This window comes from Tympanuchus pallidicinctus, unplaced genomic scaffold (assembly GCF_026119805.1).
Source record: "Tympanuchus pallidicinctus isolate F22 unplaced genomic scaffold, pur_lepc_1.0 scaffold1, whole genome shotgun sequence".
Classification (NCBI taxonomy): domain Eukaryota; kingdom Metazoa; phylum Chordata; class Aves; order Galliformes; family Phasianidae; genus Tympanuchus; species Tympanuchus pallidicinctus.
Genome location: NW_026294618.1, coordinates 2,130,331 through 2,150,472, shown reverse-complemented (window position 1 = coordinate 2,150,472; position 20,142 = coordinate 2,130,331). Strand labels below are relative to the sequence as shown.

The following is a 20,142-nucleotide window of genomic DNA, read 5'->3' as shown; positions in this document are numbered from 1 at the left end:
AAAAACTCCGCATCACCATGTCTTTTCATAACCTAAGAGTCAGTATTATCAATTGTTAATAATTACATCTTATCTGTGTGTGGATGGAACGAGGCTCACAGTACCTTTTTACCTGCTTTGCAGAGGTACAGAAGAAACACACCAATTAGCACACAGTTGGACATAGGCTTTAAACATTTTCTGGGGTGTCATCCAAGAAAACAAAATGACCTGGCCTTTACTCCAAATGCCAGCAGCAGACTCGGGGCCAAACAGGGAGAGATGAACCTAGATCTTGCTCTAGATCCTTTTCCATGCTCCCAGCCAGGTATAAGTAATCACAGCAACATTGGAATGGGAGGGGATCCTGAAAGGCCATCTGGTCCCACTCCCCTGCAGTGAACAAGGACACGCACAGCTCCTTCAGGTGCTCAGAGTGCCGTGCAGCCTGACCTGGGGTGTCTCCAAGTACAGGGAATGCACGACACCGCTGGGCAACACGTACAAGTGTTTCACTGCACATCAGCTCCTTGCCCTGCTGGCCATGCTTGTTTTGATGCAGCCCAGGATAAGGTTGGCTTTCTGGGCTGCAAGGGCACATTGCTGCGTCACGTACAGCTTCTGACTGCCAACGCCCACCGGTCATTTTCAGCAGGGCTGTTCTCTATCTATTCATCCCAAAGCTTGTACAGTACTGGAGGTTGATGGGACCCAGGTGTAATCCTTGCACTTGGTACAGTTGAACCTCACGAGGTTCACCTGGGCCCACTGCTCAGCCTATCTAGATCTCTCTGGATGGCAACCCATCCTTTGTGGGTGCTGACTGCACCACACAGCTTGGTATCGTCCACAAACGGCTGAAAGTATGCTCTATCTCACTGTTGATGTCACTGATGAAGATATGGAGGAGCATCAGTCCCAGTACTGAACCCTGAAGGACAACACGTGCCACTGATCTACAACAGGACAGTGAGCCACTGACTGTGCTTCAGCCATCTTTCTTCAGTAACCATATTCCCCAGGCATTCTTTCAACCCAGACATAATCCTACAGTCTCTTCTCTCTTATTCTTCTTGAAACTGTCAGATGACAAAAGTAAGTAACACAGCTCAAGTCTGAATTTCTTCCTCCTCCTACCTCTAAAAGAAAGTTTGCTGTGGCTCTCTTGAACTTAGAAACCCAAGCACCTTTGCTTTTCTGCAGTGGATGCACCACTCACTCAGCTACAGAGCACACACCAAAACTGGATGTTGAGACTAAGAGATTTCTGTCTATTCTAGGTCCTGCAGGTTTTGTCCCTCACTTGGCAGTCTTATCTCTTCCTTGGCTATCGACATCAAGCTGTGCAAAGGCAGAGGGGAGACAAAGAAGGACAATTGGAGGGAGAACAAGAACCAGTGGATGTATCAAAAGTTGTGAATATAATTTTATGATGATAAGAAGTAGAGATCCTTGGGTTAAGTTGCCTGAGGAAAGTTTGGGAGTTATAAAGAAGATTGTTTTAAAGAACAGAGCATTTAAATGAAACAAATGACCCTTGCATCTCTTTGGCACACACGCTTCTTTAGTGTCTCCAGTATGTTCTACTGATTTCAATTTCAAAGTTCAAGACAGAATTTGAGTTCTCCTTGTACATTTATGCCACCAGATATCTCTACCAGTGTGAAACACTAATTGACAGATAACTCGTTAAACAATTACTAAGAGAGCATAAAATCTGTGTATTTTGGTACTGCCCAGTAGGTATTTTATGAGGGTAAAATTGAGGAGAGTTGTCACTTCCAACATTTCTGAGAAGTGGAGCTCATCCCTCAACTTCTACACCTCTTGGTGCAGAAGTGCCATTATTGCTTGAAAGAGCTTCAGGTAGGAGCTTGCTTGAATTATCATCTCTTCAGTTCAGCTTTTGCTGAAAGGCAATGGATTGGGCCAGCCTTGTTCCTGTGGGCTTATTGTTCATCCTAATTCTCCTGCTGAGTTTGAAAACACCACGTTTCTGGAGGAGCCAAGTGAAATTCCCCCCAGGACCGCAGCCTTTACCCATCATTGGAAATCTGCACATGATGGACCTAAAGAAACTTGGCCAGACAATGCTACAGGTAACTTCTGTTGTTCCTTTCCTTAGAGCTCTCACTCCAAGTCTGTCACTGACTTCTTGAAAGGGATACAGAGATCTCAAGGCATGGAAATTGCAAACACAACAGTATTATTCTTTGCAGTGGCTTCTCTCCCTACTGTGTAGTGCAGAGCAATTGGCTTCCAACCACGTTATCGAGGGAACTGAGCTAATTCTGTGGAACAGAGGAAATGTTAGCACTCTTCAGGCAAGGGTAACAACAAGAGAGGGATCCCGGATCTCTCATAATTACAGAAACTTCACCAGGGACTGCAGAAACAGCTAGGGAAGGGACCAGAGCTTTTTGAAAGCTGTTTGCTGGACTCAGTCACCAGGAAACTGGCAAACAAACTTTTGATCCTCTCTCTTGATGGAAAAACTTTCTGGTTTCCCAGAGCAAACTAGGAAAAAAACCTCACTGCTTATTCTTTTGTACCTTGTAGCAGGAAAGTCAGGGCTCTTGGGATGATCGTGTTTAGCAGTCAGATATTTCAGGATTTGCGCATCCCTTGCTGAGCTATCCCTCAAAGCCATGAACAGCAAACATAAGGGTTTCTGGCAGTTCCCGTGCCTTGATGTATTACCAGCTTGGAAATCAATCTCATTTTGGTTAGCTATGCATTTCCAATGAGTGACAGAATCAGTGTCGTGGACATTATTAGGCCCACTGAAAATCTTTTATTCAAATACCCAATTAAGGATTACAGATCCTCTCGTGATTCTTTTAAATCACAGAAGCTCCAACACTTGCAGCATGAATTCCCAACATTTTGGACAGCAGATGCAAAGCCAGTGCCATGTGGGAACAAGAACATTGAACCTGCTGAATAACAAGTGCTTTTTGCTTTGCTGAACATCATCCTCTGCCTCTTTCTTTTCATTCTACTAGTTTTCTGAAACGTATGGCCCAGTCTTCACAGTTCAGCTGGGACTGAGGAAAGTGGTGGTGCTGTCAGGATATGACACAGTGAAGGAAGCTTTGGTGAATCATGCAGATGCATTTGCTGGGAGGCCTAAAATACCAATCATAGAAGAAACAGCAAAAGGAAAAGGTGAGTGGGCCATTCTCACATTTTCTGTCCCCGTCCTTTTCAAGAGGCGCAGGTGAAAGGGAAGCATGATGAACCTGACGAACCTCAGCAGTCCATCAGTGTGAAACCATCACAGAGTGCATGAAGACTCTTGGCTTAAACTGTTGTGTATGTGTTTTAATTTTCCATTTCAGGAGTTGTATTTTCTCGTGGAGAAAACTGGAAAGTGATGCGAAGATTTACTCTTACAACCTTACGAGACTTTGGGATGGGAAAGAAGGCCATAGAAGATCATATTGTAGAAGAGTACGGATACCTGGCAGACGTAATTGAGTCACAGAAAGGTAGGGAGATTCTTAATTTGATAGCATGTACCTGACTTTTCTCTGAAAGCATTTTCAGGAATACCAAAGGATGAAGGAAGAAGAGATACATCATTCTCCACTATCAGTGCTGTGATGAGTACACATGAGTTGTGTCTGTCTCCTTGTACCTCTACCTGGCAATTGCCTGGTGTGTAAATGAAAACTTTTATTGAAGCACTGGAAGACAAACACGGAGTTCAATTCAAAACAGTCCAGTTGAGGAAAAGGCCTTATTATGCCACGTGCAGCACCTCCATAAAGGACAGACTTGGACTCGGGAGAAAAGTAGAAGGCAATTGCAGGGTTGCACATATCTAGACTGAAAAATGGATTGCCCGTCGAGGCATATGTCTGGAAAGCACCTTCCAGTAGAAGACAGAAGATTCCTTTATACATTTCTCCAGCATCATCCAGGGCTATTTGTCACTAGGTTAGTTACCAACAGCAGCACTTAGAATGGAATCACAGACTGATGGAGTGGCCTGGGTTGGAAGGAACCTCTACAGACGATCTAGTCCAGGTTCCCTGGGAAATGTAGGAAAACCTTCCACTAGATCAGGTTGCTCAGAACCTCCATCCAGCCTGGCCTCGAGTTCCTCCAGTGATGGCACCCACAACTTCTCCAGGCGTCCTGCTCCACTGCCTCATCAGCCTCATTGTGAAGAATCCCTTCTTTATGTCCACTACCCTGTTTCCATGTTAAAACACTACTTCTTGTCCTATCACTACATCCCCTTTTACAGAATCTCCCTCCATCTTTCTTACAAGCCAACTCTCTGCCTATCATTTCCCAGACTTCAATGGGGCTCTACCCGCTATCGTGGCATTTTAATTGATGGCAATAACCATTGATTGTGTTGTTTGCATCATCTTTTCCTTTGCTAGGGAAGCCCCTTGAGACGACAGAGCTGATGAATTCTGCTATTGCTAATATCATTGTGTCCATATTGCTTGGAAAGCGTTTTGACTACGAAGACCCCACATTCAAAAGACTTATGTCATTGATGAATGAAAATATGAAGCTTTTTGGAAGTCCATCAGTGTCGGTAATTGATCTGGTTGAATGTTTCTCTTCAAAATCATGCACAACACAGAGTGATAACAGTGCATCTACCCCCAATCACTGACATTCATCTCTCTGTATGTGACAAATGCATCCTGAAGTGGCAGGAAACAGACCTTTGGTACTACATACGGGTTTCTCTTAGTCTGGGCGAGTGTAACTTAAATTCATGAAGAAGAATTGAAGAGCATGCTACACAAAAAAAAGGAAAGTGTTCCCAGGTGATAGAAGTTGCCCTTCATTTCCTATCTCCCATACAAAGAACAGTGTCAAAACTGTGGAAATATCTGCAACTGTCTCTTAAATTGTAAGCATCTCTTGAGACACCCAACTCCAACCAAGCTGGAGAGGGAGGGATGAGAAATCTAAGAGTGGAGAGGTAGGAAATTATGTCTAAGACATACACATAAATATGGGATTTCTAGGCCATCAGCTAGTGTGATTTAGATATTAGAGAGAGTAAATTTTATCAATTTTACTTAGTTGGGTGGGGAAGAGATGAGTGAAGAGTGCTTTGTGACAAGATTATAAGGCTATATAATATTTTCTGTGCAGGGTTTTGTTGATAAGCACTGTTGAATAGTGGTACATCTACTTAGTAGCTGCTTTTTCTTCTTCTGCCTCTGTGCATCTTACAGCTGTACAATATGTTCCCCATCCTTGGATTCTTCCTGAAGGGCAAAAAAAATTTACTTGAGAATTCAAAAGAAGTCAACAATTTTATCAGGAACACTTTCACAAAGTATCTCAAAGTCCTGGACAGAAATGACCAGAGGAGCTTCATCGATGCTTTTCTTGTCAGACAACAAGAGGTAACGGAATGCCAGCAGCCTCCTCACGTCACCTTGCTTCTCTTTCAATGAATGCATGCATTCTTTGATATGCTCTGCTCCATGGCCCAGGGGAGAGAAAGCTTGTCTTCCTCACTTGGATAAACCCAGCGATTGCTCCCTGTACTTCAAAGTATTCTTGTTAACACTGAAATTAACCTTACTGTCTTTTCCAAAATTAAAACAGTGCTTCTTGACTATTTAACCGGCTGATTGTATTATTGTGTTATTTTTCCAGGAGAATGGAAAGGACAATAAATTTTTTGATGATGTCAACTTAACTGAGGTCGTGAGAAATCTGTTCATAGCTGGCATGGATACCACAGCCACCACTTTGCGCTGGGGCCTTCTGCTCATGATGAAATACCCTGAAATTCAGAGTAAGTGGAAACTGGGCTCTCAGTGGCTTTTTTCTCCTCAGGTCACCTTGCCCTGAACCAAAGCAGGGCTGAATAAAAAGCCAGTTCTCCTTATCCCACTATTCCTAGCAGAGGAAAGAGAGAGTTGAACAACGCATGCATGATCCATGTGCTCTTTTCAGAAAAAGTCCAGGAAGAGATAGATCAAGTGATCGGGTCAAACCTCCCAAGAACCGAGCACCGAACTAAAATGCCATACACAGATGCTGTTGTGCATGAGATTCAGAGGTTTGCTAATATCCTGCCGTTGAACTTGCCTCATGAGACGACCATGGATGTCACTATCAAAGGCCATTTCATTCCCAAGGTAACACACCAGCAGCACTTCTTTCCTTCCCTCTCTCTCCAATCGGACACCTCTTCCTTTCCAGACTGCCTTGCATCCAGGGATGCTCACTCACTGCAAGGTGCTCACAGCTACTTCAGCAGCAGCTACTCTGTTCATGTGATAACATGATCATTTGTTCATATGTTAAATTTCTTCAGTCCAGCATTCACCACCGCTCCCAGCAACACCACTGTTAGCGCAATCACTGCTCTACCTTGGTTTGCAGGGAACCTACGTCATCCCCTTGCTCAACTCTGTCCTGCGAGACAAAACCCAGTGGGAGAAACCATGCTCCTTCTACCCTGAGCATTTCCTCAACTCGGAGGGGAAGTTTGTAAAGAAGGATGCTTTCATGCCTTTTTCAGCAGGTATGTTCTATTCTGCTCTTTGGGCTCTGAACTGGGCATCTGCAATTCTCTCTTTCTCACAGAAGCTGATATGCCACACTCTTCCTAGCTGTTACCTCTCCTTCTCTCTCCACCTACATCTGCTAACTTGAATAGCCCAGCTTTACCCATGGACTCAGACTCTGAATTCACTCCCCTATGACATAAAGCCCCTCACAACTGAAAAACAAAAAAGGAATGAAAAGAAAAAAAGCACAGCTCCTATTGACTCTTACAGACCATTCTGCATTTCTTTGCAGGGCGGAGGATCTGTGCTGGTGAGACTCTTGCCAAAATGGAGCTCTTCCTTTTCTTCACACGCCTTCTGCAGAGGTTCACCTTCCAGCCTCCTCCTGGAGTTTCCCCCTCAGACCTGGATCTCTCTGCCACCACTAGGTTTGTCGTTGCCCCAGTCACTCATGAGGTCTGTGCAGTGTCACGTTCCTAGGGACTTTTATCAGCTGCCTTCTTTTCCTGGGACACTCAGATGAAATATCGTAGCTCACCTCTATTCCCACCACGGAAGTCTGGTACTTCTGAAGCTGGTAGGTGATTTCTTGCCCAGGCACACCTTGACTCGTAGCAAGAGGTGTGTCACCCACCATTCCAAAAGTTCGCAGTCCTGACCTTCTGCCACTCTCTGAATGACAAATTGATGGTCCCTGTGAGGACCAGTGAGTCCATTCTGCATGTTCCCCTCAAGGAAAGAGCCTGGGACCAGACTGTGCTGACTCTGTGGCCAGAGCTCATGGGGTGTTGCACACATGTCACGTACGCACACGGGGACTTTCACCTTCCTCCTCCAGCACAGCTGCACTCAGCTGCCCAGTGAAATGGTCCATTGCACATTTTGTCCCCACACCACTGCCCTGACTGTATGCAAAGACACACATAGAAATGTCACTGAACAGTTCAACGTGAGATGAGTGTAAGATGTTCACTACTGCAGAACTTTGGTGCAGTCACACAGAGGACTCATAGAGGACTGCATGCCATCTGGACATTGAAATTATTTTAATTTTCTATGGAATAATATATGTGCTAATAAAAATTAAAAAAACCCAGGAAAACAATAAATTCTCCATGTCAAATCAGACTGTGGCCAATGTTCTCTTCAAAACTGAACAGTTTTGCATCCGAAATGGAAACTCTCTGTTGAGAACAAACCAGGGCAGCACTTCCAGTAGGAACTGGGCAAGCCAGTGCTTCCATGGCACCAATTTGTCCCTTCCAACTTGTTTATTAAAGAGCCCTGCTGTAGCTTTTGAGTCAAAAGGGCATTTGAGAACTATCTAGTCTTCTTGAACTTTAGCAAAGCTTTCAACACCATTTGCCATAAGTTGTCCATCGTGAAGCTGATAAAGAGTGGGCTGGCTGTTGAGATAATGAGGTAGGTTTCAAATGGCTGAACAAACAGCCGTGTAGGATGGTAGGCAGTGGTGCCAAGTCTCGTTTGGGGCCAGTAGGACATAGGGGATCAACACTGTGTCCAGACTTCTTGAACAACTTCATTCATGATATAGATGAAGGAACAGAATGTAACCTCAGAAAAATTGCTGATGGCACAAAATTAAGAGGAGTGACTGATAAACCCGAGGATCTGGCTGTCATCCAGGGGGATATCAAATGGCTGGAGAAACAGGCTGACAAGTATCTCAAGAAGGTCAGCAAAGAAAAGGGCAAAGTCCTGCACCTGGGGAAGAACAAGACCATGAATCACTCACTCTATGCTGAAAAGCATCTTGGTAGAAAAGGTCCTGAGGGTCCTGATGGGCACCAAGCTCCACATGAGCCAGCAATGTGCTGTTGTAGAATCACATCATAGAATCATAGAATGGCCTGGGTTGAAAAGGACTTCAAAGATCATCCAGTTCCAACCCCTGCTGTGTGCAGGTCACCAACCAGCAGACCAGGCTGCCCAGAGCCACATCCAGCCTGACCTTGCATGCTTCCAGGGAGGGGGCATCCACAGCCTCCTTGGGCAACCTGTTCCAGTGTCTCACCACCCCCACAGTAAAGAATTTTGTCCTAATATCTAGTCTAAATCTACCCTCTTTCAGTTTGAAACCATTTCCCTTTCTCCTCTTGTCCTGAGACTTCTCACTCTCTTCTTGTAGCTTAAACATAGTATAGCTCAACAGTGCTGCTTTTCTATCATCAACTAGAATTTATTGCTAAGTGAGATTTAGAGCACTTCAGTGCATCATAGAATCATAGTGCTTAGTGCTTCTTGTTTGAATGATCTGACCATCAAAGTTATGGCTTAAAGCTCTGGCTCCTATCATTATTGATTTATGTATGAAGACACAGACAGTGAGGCTTAGAAGCAAGAATATCTGAAGTTGCCTCGCAAGGCTCCCTTACACTCAACAAAATGATAGCTCTAGAGTGCAGCTCATTTCAATCATTCCAGGTCTCTACTAGAGTTATGCTAATTAAGATTTAAAGAGTCTGCTTATTCCACACTGGTAACCATGGATGTTTAATTGCCTACCTCAAAGATAAAGCTCTATATTTTAAATACAATACACATACATAAAATGTTGTTAACTACACAGGTTTCCCAAAAAGCCTGTGGACTCTCCTCTTTGGAGATGTTCAAGAGCCTTCTGTAGATCACTGGGCAAGTAGTTCCAGGTGCTCCTGCATGAGGGAGGGGATTGGATCAGATGACTTGCAGAGGTCCCTGTCACTGTCAATGATTCCATGATTGTGTGCCTTGAAATTCCCAATCAATCCAATGAGAGCAAAGTTACAAAAGTGCCTAAGCACTTAGCAAAAATATCTCTGTGTATTAATCACTTGGGTGATGGCATTCTGATTTCAGCACTTAAGGTAACAAAGCTGTGCCTGTAACAAGGGTGAAAATCTAACTATCAGTAAGCTGAATGACATGCAGAATTCATGACTTTGATATCAAACAGCAGATTCATGACATCTGGGCTATCATTATTGAGCAATGATGGATGGTCACCCGATCACACAGGCTTGGTAAATATTTAACTGAATCTGTACCATACTGGTACTCATTAACAGGCACAGGGAAAGAGAACAAGCTAGTCACAAAGTGCAATACCCCTAACTGGAATAGAGGTTTATGGACTAGTGTTTCTTTTTTCTTTCTTTCTTTTTTTCCAAGAAGACAGAAATCCAGACTTTGCATTTTCTCTTGTCTCTTTTGTAGTAACACTCTGCTGAATAGAGATGGACTGGAGCAACTGCACGACCATGGCTTTAGTGTTCATCCTGACTTTTTTGTTCATTATGAAAATTGGAGGTGTCTGGAGTAACCACCAGAGAAAGAAGTTTCCCCCAGGACCAAGGGCCTTACCCATCATTGGAAACCTTCATTTGTTTGATTTGAAGAGACCCTACAGGACTTATCTACAGGTAGCCATTATCTTTTATGCTGGACTCAATGCTCGATCAAACGATCCCTGTGGATCGCTCCCAGGATATCCTATTCTATTCTTCAGGATATTCTATGATCCTATAGTTCACATAATCACACATAAGTGCATAGTCAAAGATGCCAGAGAATTTCCCTTCTCCTCAGTGATGATTTTAAATGAGATATTTGTACCTACATGTCTGCATGAATGTCACAACCACAGATTCGAAAGAACACTGAGATGCAGTTTTGGAAAATAATTTGCAGATATCCCATGCAATTTAACTGGCTTGGCAAAAGCAGGCTCCATCTCCTTTCAGGTCAATGGAACCACTATATTTTTGCTGTAATTGCTGTGTCTATTCTATCAGACAGCTGATCCCCCAACTTGAGCTCAGCTCAAGGCTTAGAATTCACACATATTCTGTGCATAAACACAACTGGGAAGCATATGTTCACCCTCAATGTCAACATTGCAAATGGCAGAAGGCTGTTAGTGAGGAAAACCCTCTGTAAAGATCAAATTCTGCTGCAGCTACAAGAGTCTGGGATGACAATACCCCACCCAAAGCACTGCCCTTAATTCTCACACATGTCACTGCTGCTATGTTGTTCTGTATAGGTGCTGGCACTTGCTTATTGGCTGCTGATGGCTTTGACTGCCAGTGCTAAATGCTTACCTTCAGATTCCCTGTACAAACACTCTAGAAAGGAAGATCAGTCATGCAGACCACCTCATATTGTCAGGAGAAGCAAGAACATTGTGTTAAGTAAAAATAAACCAAGCTAAAAAGGTACCAGCTTAGGCAAAACTGCTTAGGAAAACATTTTCATAACTTATGGACAAGGCAGGTCAATAAGCAGCACTGAAAAAATGGTGAATTTGTCTGTAGGTTGCAAAAGTTGTAAGTCACTGTTATCTTCTTCTGTCAGCTGTCAAAAGAATATGGTCCTGTCTTCAGTGTTCAGATGGGTCAAAGGAAAATAGTAGTGATCTCTGGGTATGAGACAGTGAAGGAAGCTCTCATAAACCAGGCAGATGCGTTTGCAGAGCGACCTAAAATCCCCATCTTTGAAGATCTGACCAGAGGAAATGGTAAGTTGGCTTTCTTTTTCCTAATCAAAAAAACCTTTGTTTCCTACTTAAAAAGCAGAGGATGTCACATCACTTAGAATGAGAGAAAATATAAGGCGCAGGAAATAGGGAGTGATAACCTCATTCACTTCAGTGGATCTGTTCAAATATTGAACCAAATTTTGTTTTTCTTTCTTTTGTTGAAGCCTGAACAAATTCAGGGAAACTTTTATTACCTCGGTCAGACAGAAATTAACCTGTTTCCAAACTTACTGCTATTGCTGCCTACATCATTTCTCTGCAAACTATTTACTCTAAATCTGCCACTGCCTTGGAATCTCCTCTGTGTGTCAGGAGTTGTTTTTGCTCACGGTGAAAACTGGAAAGTGATGCGAAGATTTACTCTCACAACCTTACGAGACTTTGGGATGGGAAAAAGAGCCATTGAGGACCGCATTGTGGAGGAGTATGGCTATCTGATAGACATCATCGGGTCACAAGAAGGTGGGTAGATGAGACGTTCGTCAGATCTCTATGGTTTTGTTCCAGTTATCACAGAATCATAGCATGGTTTCGTTTGGAAGGGACTTTTAAGCTCATCTAGTTCCAACCTCCCTGCTGTAGGAGGGGACACCTCCCACCAGACCAGTTTGCTCACAGCCCCATCCAGCCCAGGTACCCTGTGGTTTGACAATAACCTTCTCCAGTTCTTCAGCTGTTTACTTTGAGCTAAATCAATTTGATTAATTTGGCTCCTCTGTTCATTTGGTATGGTTATCTGACAATAAATGCTCGTCACTAATAATAAAAATAAATAAATAGTAATATTCATTGCTTAATTTATATAGTGTCTTCCCACAGTGTAATGTGTTCTTTTGTTCATTGTGTAGGAAAACCCTTTGATGCTAGTAAAATAATCAACGCAGCGGTTGCTAACATTATCGTATCAATATTACTTGGAAAACGATTTGACTACAAGGACTCCAGATTTATAAGGCTTCAACATCTGACCAATGAAAGCATGAGGCTTGCAGGGAAACCTTTGGTTACGGTAATGTTAAACATTTTCATGTTGCTATTCTATAGTGAAATTGTACTGGTGGTCCATTGAGGGTATTAAACAAAAAAGACTGAGATATTGAGAGATAATGAGTTTACAGTCATTTGAGGACAAAACAAAGCTTACAAGGCAATCAGGTCATCATGCATCCAACAACCAAACCCTCAGTCTCGTAACAACTTAAATTGTAGTTGGATGAGTGTTAAATCTGGACTGAAAAAATCAGATTGCTTTCTCCCTTCTTCCTTCCTTTTTCCCTTGTGATATTTCCTGTTTGCAGAGTATTGACGTGAAGTGAATGGGAGAAATAAAATAAAATAAAATGAAATGAAATGAAATGAAATGAAATGAAATGAAATAAAATAAAATAAAAATAAAATAAAATAAAATAAAACATAAAATAAAGCAAAACATAAAATATAATTATAAAGGAATATATGGTAGTCAGTTTAATTTTCTGTGAGATAACTTTCCCCAAAACATGGCTCACACATGTAGCTGCCCATGCAGTACACTCTCAGAACATGGGAAAGGGAGAAGCTATGGAGGGTATGGGCTACCTGTATAAGAAGCCTTGATACAGAACATATTGTTCCATGCTACTTGTATGTGGAAATGTCTCAGTGAGTGATAAACCATTTGCAGCCAGCAGTACAGATATCACCATACACATCTGCACAATTCAATTTCCATTCTGCAGAGGGAAAGGGTTTAACATACCACCGTTTGTACCATTGCAACAGTGGCAAGATACAGTTTTTCACACCAATTTCTTCCTTTCATTTTGTGATTATGCTCCGTGTATGTTTGTGTGTGACACAGATTGAGATGCATGGGAAATAACTGTAGTACTCCTCGAATTTTTACTGTTTCCTTTATTTATCAGTCCTTGGGGGATTTTCTACCATGAATTTGTCCTGTCATGATCTAAACAGCAAAATATTAACGTCTCCTTTCTTTGTATCTGAAAAGGGGACATGATATTATTCATTTGTTCCTGTAAAACGTACTTAGACTTTTGGCAGCTAAATGCAAACATCTTTCACTCTTGTAGATGTACAACATCTTCCCATACCTTGGATTCCTCCTGAGGGCCAACAAGACTCTTCTCAAAAACAGAGACGAATTCCATGCTTATGTAAAAGTGACTTTTCTAGAAAATCTCAAAACTCTGGACAAAAATGATCAAAGAAGTTTCATTGATGCATTCCTTGTTAAACAGCAGGAGGTAACTGAATCTTTTTTCTTCAAACTTTCATGCTTTTGTGAAGTCCTTCACAATTTCCTTTGAGTGCTAATAACCACAGCTTGCTTTCTTTGGCAATTTAGCTTCAGCCAACACGTTGAAGAATCAGTGGGTGTGAATGGGTATTTCATTCTGAATGAATGAATGTTTCATTCTGTTGCAATTCTGACCCCTTTCAATCAGCAAAAATTTCCTTCTTTAAGCTTTTCTCCAGACTAGTTGGGTACATTTACCAAGGCTACACCTTTCCATATGCTCTGTTCTAGTCCTTTTGACTCTTCCAAAAACATAATGCATTACAGAGCAAAAGAGCTCCCTGGGCTCTACTGGGATCCTTATTTGATGGCTGTGATGCATCTTAGTTACCTTCTACAGAGATAAACCAACTCTCTTTGAAGCTGGCCTCATTTATGGGCAGCGGTTACACAAAACAAAACCTCTGTCAACACTGTTACCTGGGTATAAGCCCAAAGCTCTTTGTCCTTTATATTAAATAGAGTATTTAGCTGTCTGTATGGCATTTTCCATGGAAAGCTTTAAGTTTTCACCCTTCTACCTCATTCACTTCTTTCAGGAGAAATCCACAACCAATGGGTATTTCCATAATGGCAATCTGCTAAGCTTGGTGAGCAACTTGTTCACTGCTGGTGTTGAGACCATTTCCACCACACTAAACTGGAGCTTTCTGCTGATGCTAAAATACCCTGAAATTCAGAGTAAGTGGCTTTATGACAGATGCTCTTGAATTCAGCACTTTAAGAACTGAATAGGACCTTTGATGGTTAATGAATCTGTTAAAAAAAGATGAACTTTTCAGTTAATTATTATCTAGGTATGACTACACCCTGTGGTTCAGACCCAGTGAAGGACACATTAGCCAGTCTACACTGTAGATTACTGACAATTTTCGTATGGACTAAGTTCTTTTCTCAGTAAAATCTCGATGATTAGAAAAAAAAGAAAAAAGAAAAAAACAACACACAGAGCTATCCTGTGTTGGGCAATGAAGCTGTTCCAGATTTCTTTCAGAAACACCCTGTGGATAACCAGTGGAAGAGACTTGCACTTTAAAATGCCTGCAAGCATTCAGGGAACTGCTCTTTGCCCAACATCTGCAGAGAGGGACATTTTGCTACCTCTGCCAAGCTGATCTAAAGCTGCTGCCTCCCACCTTCCAGAAAACAACACAGAACCCAGCAGAGAACATGAAATTAAAAAAGAAGTAATTTTACTAGTTCTGTTGTTAATATTTTAATGCAAGGATATATAAGAAAACAGAACTTATATGCACTTGTACACATATATTTAGTTGACAAGGAAAATATGAACTATGAAGAGTCTTCTTCAATTATCCTTATTGGCAAAGAAATTATCAGATACTGTAGTTCTGTTCACCACCCATTATTAAAAGATTTTGGCAGAGTGTGTGGTTTTCACTCCAGATCTTCCACTGTTTTGCATCAGTGCAATGCAGTATGTCTGAGGGGTGAATCATTATCTCTTTCTTGCACTGGTTTCTCTCCTCAGGAAAGGTCCAAGAAGAGATAGATCAAGTGATCGGGTCAAACCCCCCTCGCACTGAGCATCGAACTCAAATGCCATATACAGATGCTGTAATCCATGAAGTTCAGCGGTTTGCTAATATCCTGCCATTGGATTTGCCTCATGAGACTGCTGAAGATGTCACTCTCAGAGGCTATTTCATTCCCAAGGTGAGATGCTTATGGGATTGTTTCTTTTAGCGTTTCTCCAGTCTCAACCTTGGGTAATGTGATGTATATGAACACTTTTGTGAAGCCACACAATGGCAGTCAGAATAATTTCGTTGTCCAGGCTGATTTCTTTATGGCAAAATCTTATTGCCATTACTTCCACTGAAATATTTGACTACAGAATACCTCCACTGTCTCATTTTGCAGGGAACCTACATAATCCCTTTGCTGACCTCTGTCCTGCGAGACAAATCCCAGTGGGAGAAACCAGACATGTTCTATCCTGAGCACTTTCTTGATTCCAAGGGAAAGTTAGTGAAGAAAGATGCTTTCATGCCATTTTCAGCAGGTACCTTCTCATTTTATTTACTGCTGTTGTACCAGTCTTAGGCAGCTCATACCAGTGGTTCTTTGTTATCGAAGCCCCCATACTACCCTTTTCATGGGATCATTGCCCAACTTATATTTCACAACTTTCTCAGGATGTATTTCTGATAATAGGTAGTACTCACAAACGTCTGCTAATTTTTTCAGCCTCTGGTTCTTAGTTTCTCAGTATTTAATCGTTATAAAACAGAACTGGTAGTGACTTCTTAACTGTGAAGGAGGTTTTCAGTAAATTTCCTGAATGTTTAGATAACACATTTCTGCATTACAAACACAATCTGCTCTACAATATGTGAATCTTTGGCTCTACCTCTTCCCATACACAGCTGCATTTCTGGCCATATATATCCTATACATACAAAGCATCAAGGAAACGTGGATTCTGTACATTTTCCTGGGGCACCAAGTTTAACTTTTTAATGTCCCTTTTCAAGAGTCCTCATTAGTCCCAGCTGATCAGGTCTTCTGAAGCTGTGACAACAAACAAGGGTCACATTATGTTAATACCTAAGTTCCTTTAAATAACAAAGGATGTGAAGTGGCTGCCATTGAGTCTCCTACAGAGAGCGACGATCTCCTCATCTTACATACCCGCATCCTTTTCCAGAGCACAGGATATTCCTGCTCTCACAGTGATGCTCCTTTTCTGACATTTCTACTGTTTTTCAGGCTCTGTCATTGTTCAGTTAAGTTCCCATAATCAATTTCTGGCCAGCATTTCCACAATACTCTGCACTTTTTATAGGCCTTGTATATATTTTGTGTGACATTTGAATATGCTTTTTCTCATCATACTCAACATCCAATATAAGGTAAAACCCATTTTTTTTTTGTGAAAGAATGTCTGATATTCCCAATTCACTAACCTTCCTTATCAGATTCAAGTCTAAACATCCCCACTGAAATCACATCCATGAGATCTGGGCATTCCCTGGAAGGCTTGGTTCATAGCACAGCCACGCCATAGTGTCTCATTTTCTTCCTTGTCAAACAGGGGAGTTAAAATCAAATCTTAGTTCAGACTATTATTAGTTCTGGCCTTGAACTATCATTAAGAAATTTAGAAGTTGCTGAATTTGACCAGGATTGAAAAAAAATTACATTCACAACAGTTCTAAAAGGAGGCTTATGTTAAGTGTTCCACAGACCATCTCCACCCTCTCGCAGCTCTGTCCTGGCATAACCAACATTTGTGAGTTTTCTGAGGTCTTTCCTGTCAAAATATAACATTAAAAATTGCCTGTGATAAGGCTAAGCTCGCCAAAATCTGGACAAAACCAGTCACAGTTGGTTCAGGAACCAAAACTAAATCCCTACTGGAGAAAAAGAGCACATATTTTGTTTAAAACTGGAGTTCAGAAATTTAGATTGTATTTCCATGTATCCCCAAATACAAGCATACAACCAACCCGCTTTAGGAAAAGAAAATAATCACTAAGTGGCTTTATAATTACTCCTTTAAGACCAAATATCTGAGTACCTCTCTCATGCTCCCATGTACTTCTGAGTGTTGCTTTGTCTTTTGTTCATATTTGGGACACGGCATTTCAAGTCTCTGTTCTTCCCCACTATAAAAGGTGCTGAGAGATGTTTGATATCTTCCAATCACTGAATATCAGCTCCAGCTGATTCTGTTCCCACACATTCTGCATGTCTTTGCAGGACGGAGGATCTGTGCTGGTGAGACTCTTGCCAAAATGGAGCTCTTCCTCTTCTTCACCAGCCTCCTGCAGAGGTTCACCTTCCAGCCTCCTCCTGGAGTTTCCTCTTCAGACCTGGACCTCAGCCCTGCTGTTTCATTTAACGTTGTCCCCAAACCCTATAAAATCTGTGCTGTAGCACGCTCTTAGGGCTCAAATCAGCATCAATTCGATGTGAAAATGTCTTGACTTTTTCATGGCTTCCTTTGGCAAAAAATATTCGCAACACTGCATCGTAATGAAAACCTTCAGCACATCTAAACCAAAATGTTGTTTTATTTTTTATTTAGAATCATAGAATCACAAGGTTGGAAAGCATCTACGAGATCACCTAGTCCAATTGTTCTCTCATTACCTTTACTACCACAAGCTACTGAACAATAAAAGAAGTCCACTCACTGTGAAAGGGGACTTGTTGTGGACCAGAATTATCAGTGACTCAAGGATCAACCTAACTGATTGCCTAATCTGGGCTAAATAATAGAGAAACTTTATTTCTTCTTCTGCCTCTGAATTGTAAACATTAACTGACATGTATGAAAATACAGGGCAGGTTCCACAGAAGGCAAAGTTTGAAAAAGGATTTGACAATGGAACAGGTATCAAAAGTCAGTGAGAACAGCTTTAGAAAATGAAAGATGTTATCTTGTTTCCTCAGCGTAGTCCAAGCAAATAAGATGTTTGCCTTTCTACCACATATTCGCCTTTAAATAAAACACCTCTGCAGTATAAGAAATCCAGTGTAACAAGAAATCACAGAACCATCAGCATCAGAAAAGACCTCCAACATCATCCAGTCCAACCATCTACATGCCACCATTTCCCCGCTAAACCATGTCTCTTAGTGCAACATCCAAATGTTTCTTGAACACCTCCAGGGACAGGGACCTCACCACACACCTGGGCAGCCGATTCCAGCACCAGACCACTCTTCTGAAGATTTTTCCTAAGGTCAAACCTGAATCTCCCCTGGCGCAACTTGAGGCTATTCCTTCTCATCGTACCACTGATTGTATGGAAACAGAGGCCAAACCCCATGTTGCCACAACCTCCTTTCAAGGTTCTAGGGACTGTGATAAGATCTCCCTCGAGCCTCCGCTTCTATAGATTAAACAATCATAGAATGGTTTGAGTTGGACGGGACCTTTGAGATCACCCACTTCCAACCCCCTGCTGTAGGCAGGGACACCTCCCTCTAGACCGGGTTGCTCACAGTCCCATCTAGCCGGGCCTTGAGTGTTTCCAGGGTTATGTTTGGCCTTCCATTGCTAGCTCATGTGAATCTTGCATTAACTGACACCCCCAAATCCTTCTCCTCAAGGCTGCTCTTAAGCCATTCTCTGCCCAACCTCAGTCTGTGCTTGGGATTGCCCTGACGCAGGACCTTGCACTTAGCCCTGTGAAACTTCATGAGGTTGGCATTACTTCTTGTTTACCTTCATGACCCTGGCTAAGTTTAATTCTGCCTGGGTTGTAGCTTTCCTAACCTAATCCCTGGCTGCTCAGATGACTTCTCTGTAGCTCTCAGTGACTCCTCATAAGACTTGTTCTCCAGATCCCTCGCAGCTTTGTTGGCCTTCTCTGAACACAGTCCAGGGCCTCCATGTTTTCTTCTAGTGAAGAGCTAAAAACTGAACACAGCACTTGAGGTACATCCTCACCAGACTGAGTACAGAAGGACAATCACCTCCTGCTCCTGCTGATTGCACTATTTCTGATACAAGCCAGGATGCCAGTTGGCCTTCTTGGCCACCTGGGCACACTGCTGGCTCACGTTCAGCTGAGTATCAGTTAACAACCCAGGTCAGTTTCTTCCACACAGTCTTCCAGCCACTCTGCCCCAAACCTGTAGAGTTGCCTAAGGTGGATGTGACCAAAGTTCAGGACCTGGCCCTTGGTCTTGTTGACCTCCATCCCACTAGCTATCCAGACTATCCATACCCCAATCTTGAATATCTTACAAATGAAGTGTCTGAAGGCATAATGAGATAACCGAAGGCACGATCTCAGTGCTTGAAGGAGCAGGAGATTATACAATTAAACTGTGTTTTTCCTGAGAGCGCACTTTCACATAACATAAGTCAGTGACTGCTAGCCATCAAAAGGGCCACAGTTGTAATTATGACAGTACTTCATCTATTGGACACTTTGGGTACAGCTGTCTAAGAAAAATCTCACCTTGAGAAGAAACACAAAATCTTCTTCCACCACATGATGACATTTGCATCTGTAGAGCAGCTACTCATCTTCTGCGGTGATGGAAGACTTGCAACACTACAGCCCTGTACATTTTTTTCATTAATATAGATGCATCCTGCATGTCTACCACAGATAGAGAAGAAATTAAGTTGTTTACTTGGGGTACAACATTACTGCTCAGGAAAAATCTTAATCCAAGTTGACCTCAGTCCAGAAATCCAAGATCATTCCTGAATTTTCTGTAGCTATAAAACCTCGGTAAACACAGCACACAACCCTGGCAAATATCTGCTGCTTTTGCAATGCACTTTCTCACTCAAATATTGCATGTACACCTACTACAAATTCCAGCTGGCAGAGGCCTCCCACCTCCTAGTGATGGTAAGAGGAAGTGGGAATAGGCTGAGAGCAAAACGTAAACCCTGGTCAACCCCACTTCACACTTTGCTCTCCCCCAGCAGAGTGGAGCTGAGCAGTACTCATGGCTCAGGGCTGCCACCCAGACACATCAGGACCCTTTGGCCTTGTGCTATTGCAGAGAACATTGCTGCTTGCTGAGCCATCACCAAGAAGTGCATAGGGGAATTTTCCCCTGTATAAGGGAAAGACAGCTCTGCACGCTTTTTGCTTTTCCTGACTCATCCGTTGACAAAGCAAAACAAAAAGTTTACGGAATTGATACTGCAAAGAGAATTTTTCCCCAAACAAAAGCATATACTAGCAGAAACCTGTTAGATGCAGAAACCTATGGCAGATGGGAAGACTGGTATATCCCAACAGCCATCACTAATCAACTCACACAGCTGCTGCCAGCAGACTGAGGGATGGAAAAACAATGGCACTGACCAAGACACA

General features: G+C 42.4%; 2 protein-coding genes and 1 long non-coding RNA gene across 4 annotated transcripts; 2 read left to right on the top strand and 1 right to left on the bottom strand.

The window, feature by feature from the left end:
• The first annotated feature begins 1,717 nt into the window (after positions 1 to 1,717).
• On the top strand, positions 1,718 to 7,611 carry LOC128085359 (cytochrome P450 2K6-like). The gene is made up of 9 exons (XM_052692561.1): positions 1,718 to 2,078; positions 2,985 to 3,147; positions 3,321 to 3,470; positions 4,377 to 4,537; positions 5,193 to 5,366; positions 5,623 to 5,764; positions 5,926 to 6,110; positions 6,358 to 6,499; positions 6,778 to 7,611. The coding sequence occupies exons 1-9, from the start codon at positions 1,899 to 1,901 to the stop codon at positions 6,963 to 6,965; spliced, it is 1,485 nt and encodes a 494-aa protein (XP_052548521.1). The 5' UTR covers positions 1,718 to 1,898; the 3' UTR covers positions 6,966 to 7,611.
• LOC128085972 (uncharacterized) lies at positions 6,608 to 17,283 on the bottom strand. The gene is made up of 2 exons (XR_008209187.1): positions 17,164 to 17,283; positions 6,608 to 6,890 (listed from the first exon to the last, which is right to left on the bottom strand). It is a non-coding gene; the product is annotated as an uncharacterized LOC128085972 (long non-coding RNA).
• Positions 9,529 to 17,841, top strand: LOC128085335 (cytochrome P450 2K1-like). 2 transcript variants are annotated; one of them, XM_052692534.1, is made up of 10 exons: positions 9,529 to 9,610; positions 9,702 to 9,907; positions 10,842 to 11,004; positions 11,338 to 11,487; positions 11,874 to 12,034; positions 13,098 to 13,271; positions 13,864 to 14,005; positions 14,817 to 15,001; positions 15,209 to 15,350; positions 17,051 to 17,841. In XM_052692534.1, exons 2-10 carry the CDS (start codon positions 9,722 to 9,724, stop codon positions 17,236 to 17,238), a joined length of 1,491 nt encoding a protein of 496 aa, XP_052548494.1. In that variant the 5' UTR covers positions 9,529 to 9,610; positions 9,702 to 9,721; the 3' UTR covers positions 17,239 to 17,841. The 2 variants fall into 2 exon arrangements, with proteins under 2 accessions (XP_052548494.1, XP_052548484.1); XM_052692524.1 differs by having other exon boundaries at positions 9,575 to 9,907.
• Positions 17,842 to 20,142: the final 2,301 nt, after the last annotated feature.

What these genes read in the sequence shown, in the direction of transcription:
- LOC128085359 (XM_052692561.1), top strand. Translation starts at nt 1,899, where the DNA reads ATGGATTGGGCCAGCCTTGTTCCTGTGGGCTTATTGTTCATCCTAATT. An exon ending in TTGGCCAGACAATGCTACAG is followed by an intron (nt 2,079 to 2,984) that starts GTAACTTCTGTT and finishes TCATTCTACTAG; the next exon opens with TTTTCTGAAACGTATGGCCC. An exon ending in AAGGCCATTTCATTCCCAAG is followed by an intron (nt 6,111 to 6,357) that starts GTAACACACCAG and finishes CTTGGTTTGCAG; the next exon opens with GGAACCTACGTCATCCCCTT.
- LOC128085335 (XM_052692534.1), top strand. Translation starts at nt 9,722, where the DNA reads ATGGACTGGAGCAACTGCACGACCATGGCTTTAGTGTTCATCCTGACT. An exon ending in CAGGGAAACCTTTGGTTACG is followed by an intron (nt 12,035 to 13,097) that starts GTAATGTTAAAC and finishes TCACTCTTGTAG; the next exon opens with ATGTACAACATCTTCCCATA. An exon ending in TTTCATGCCATTTTCAGCAG is followed by an intron (nt 15,351 to 17,050) that starts GTACCTTCTCAT and finishes ATGTCTTTGCAG; the next exon opens with GACGGAGGATCTGTGCTGGT.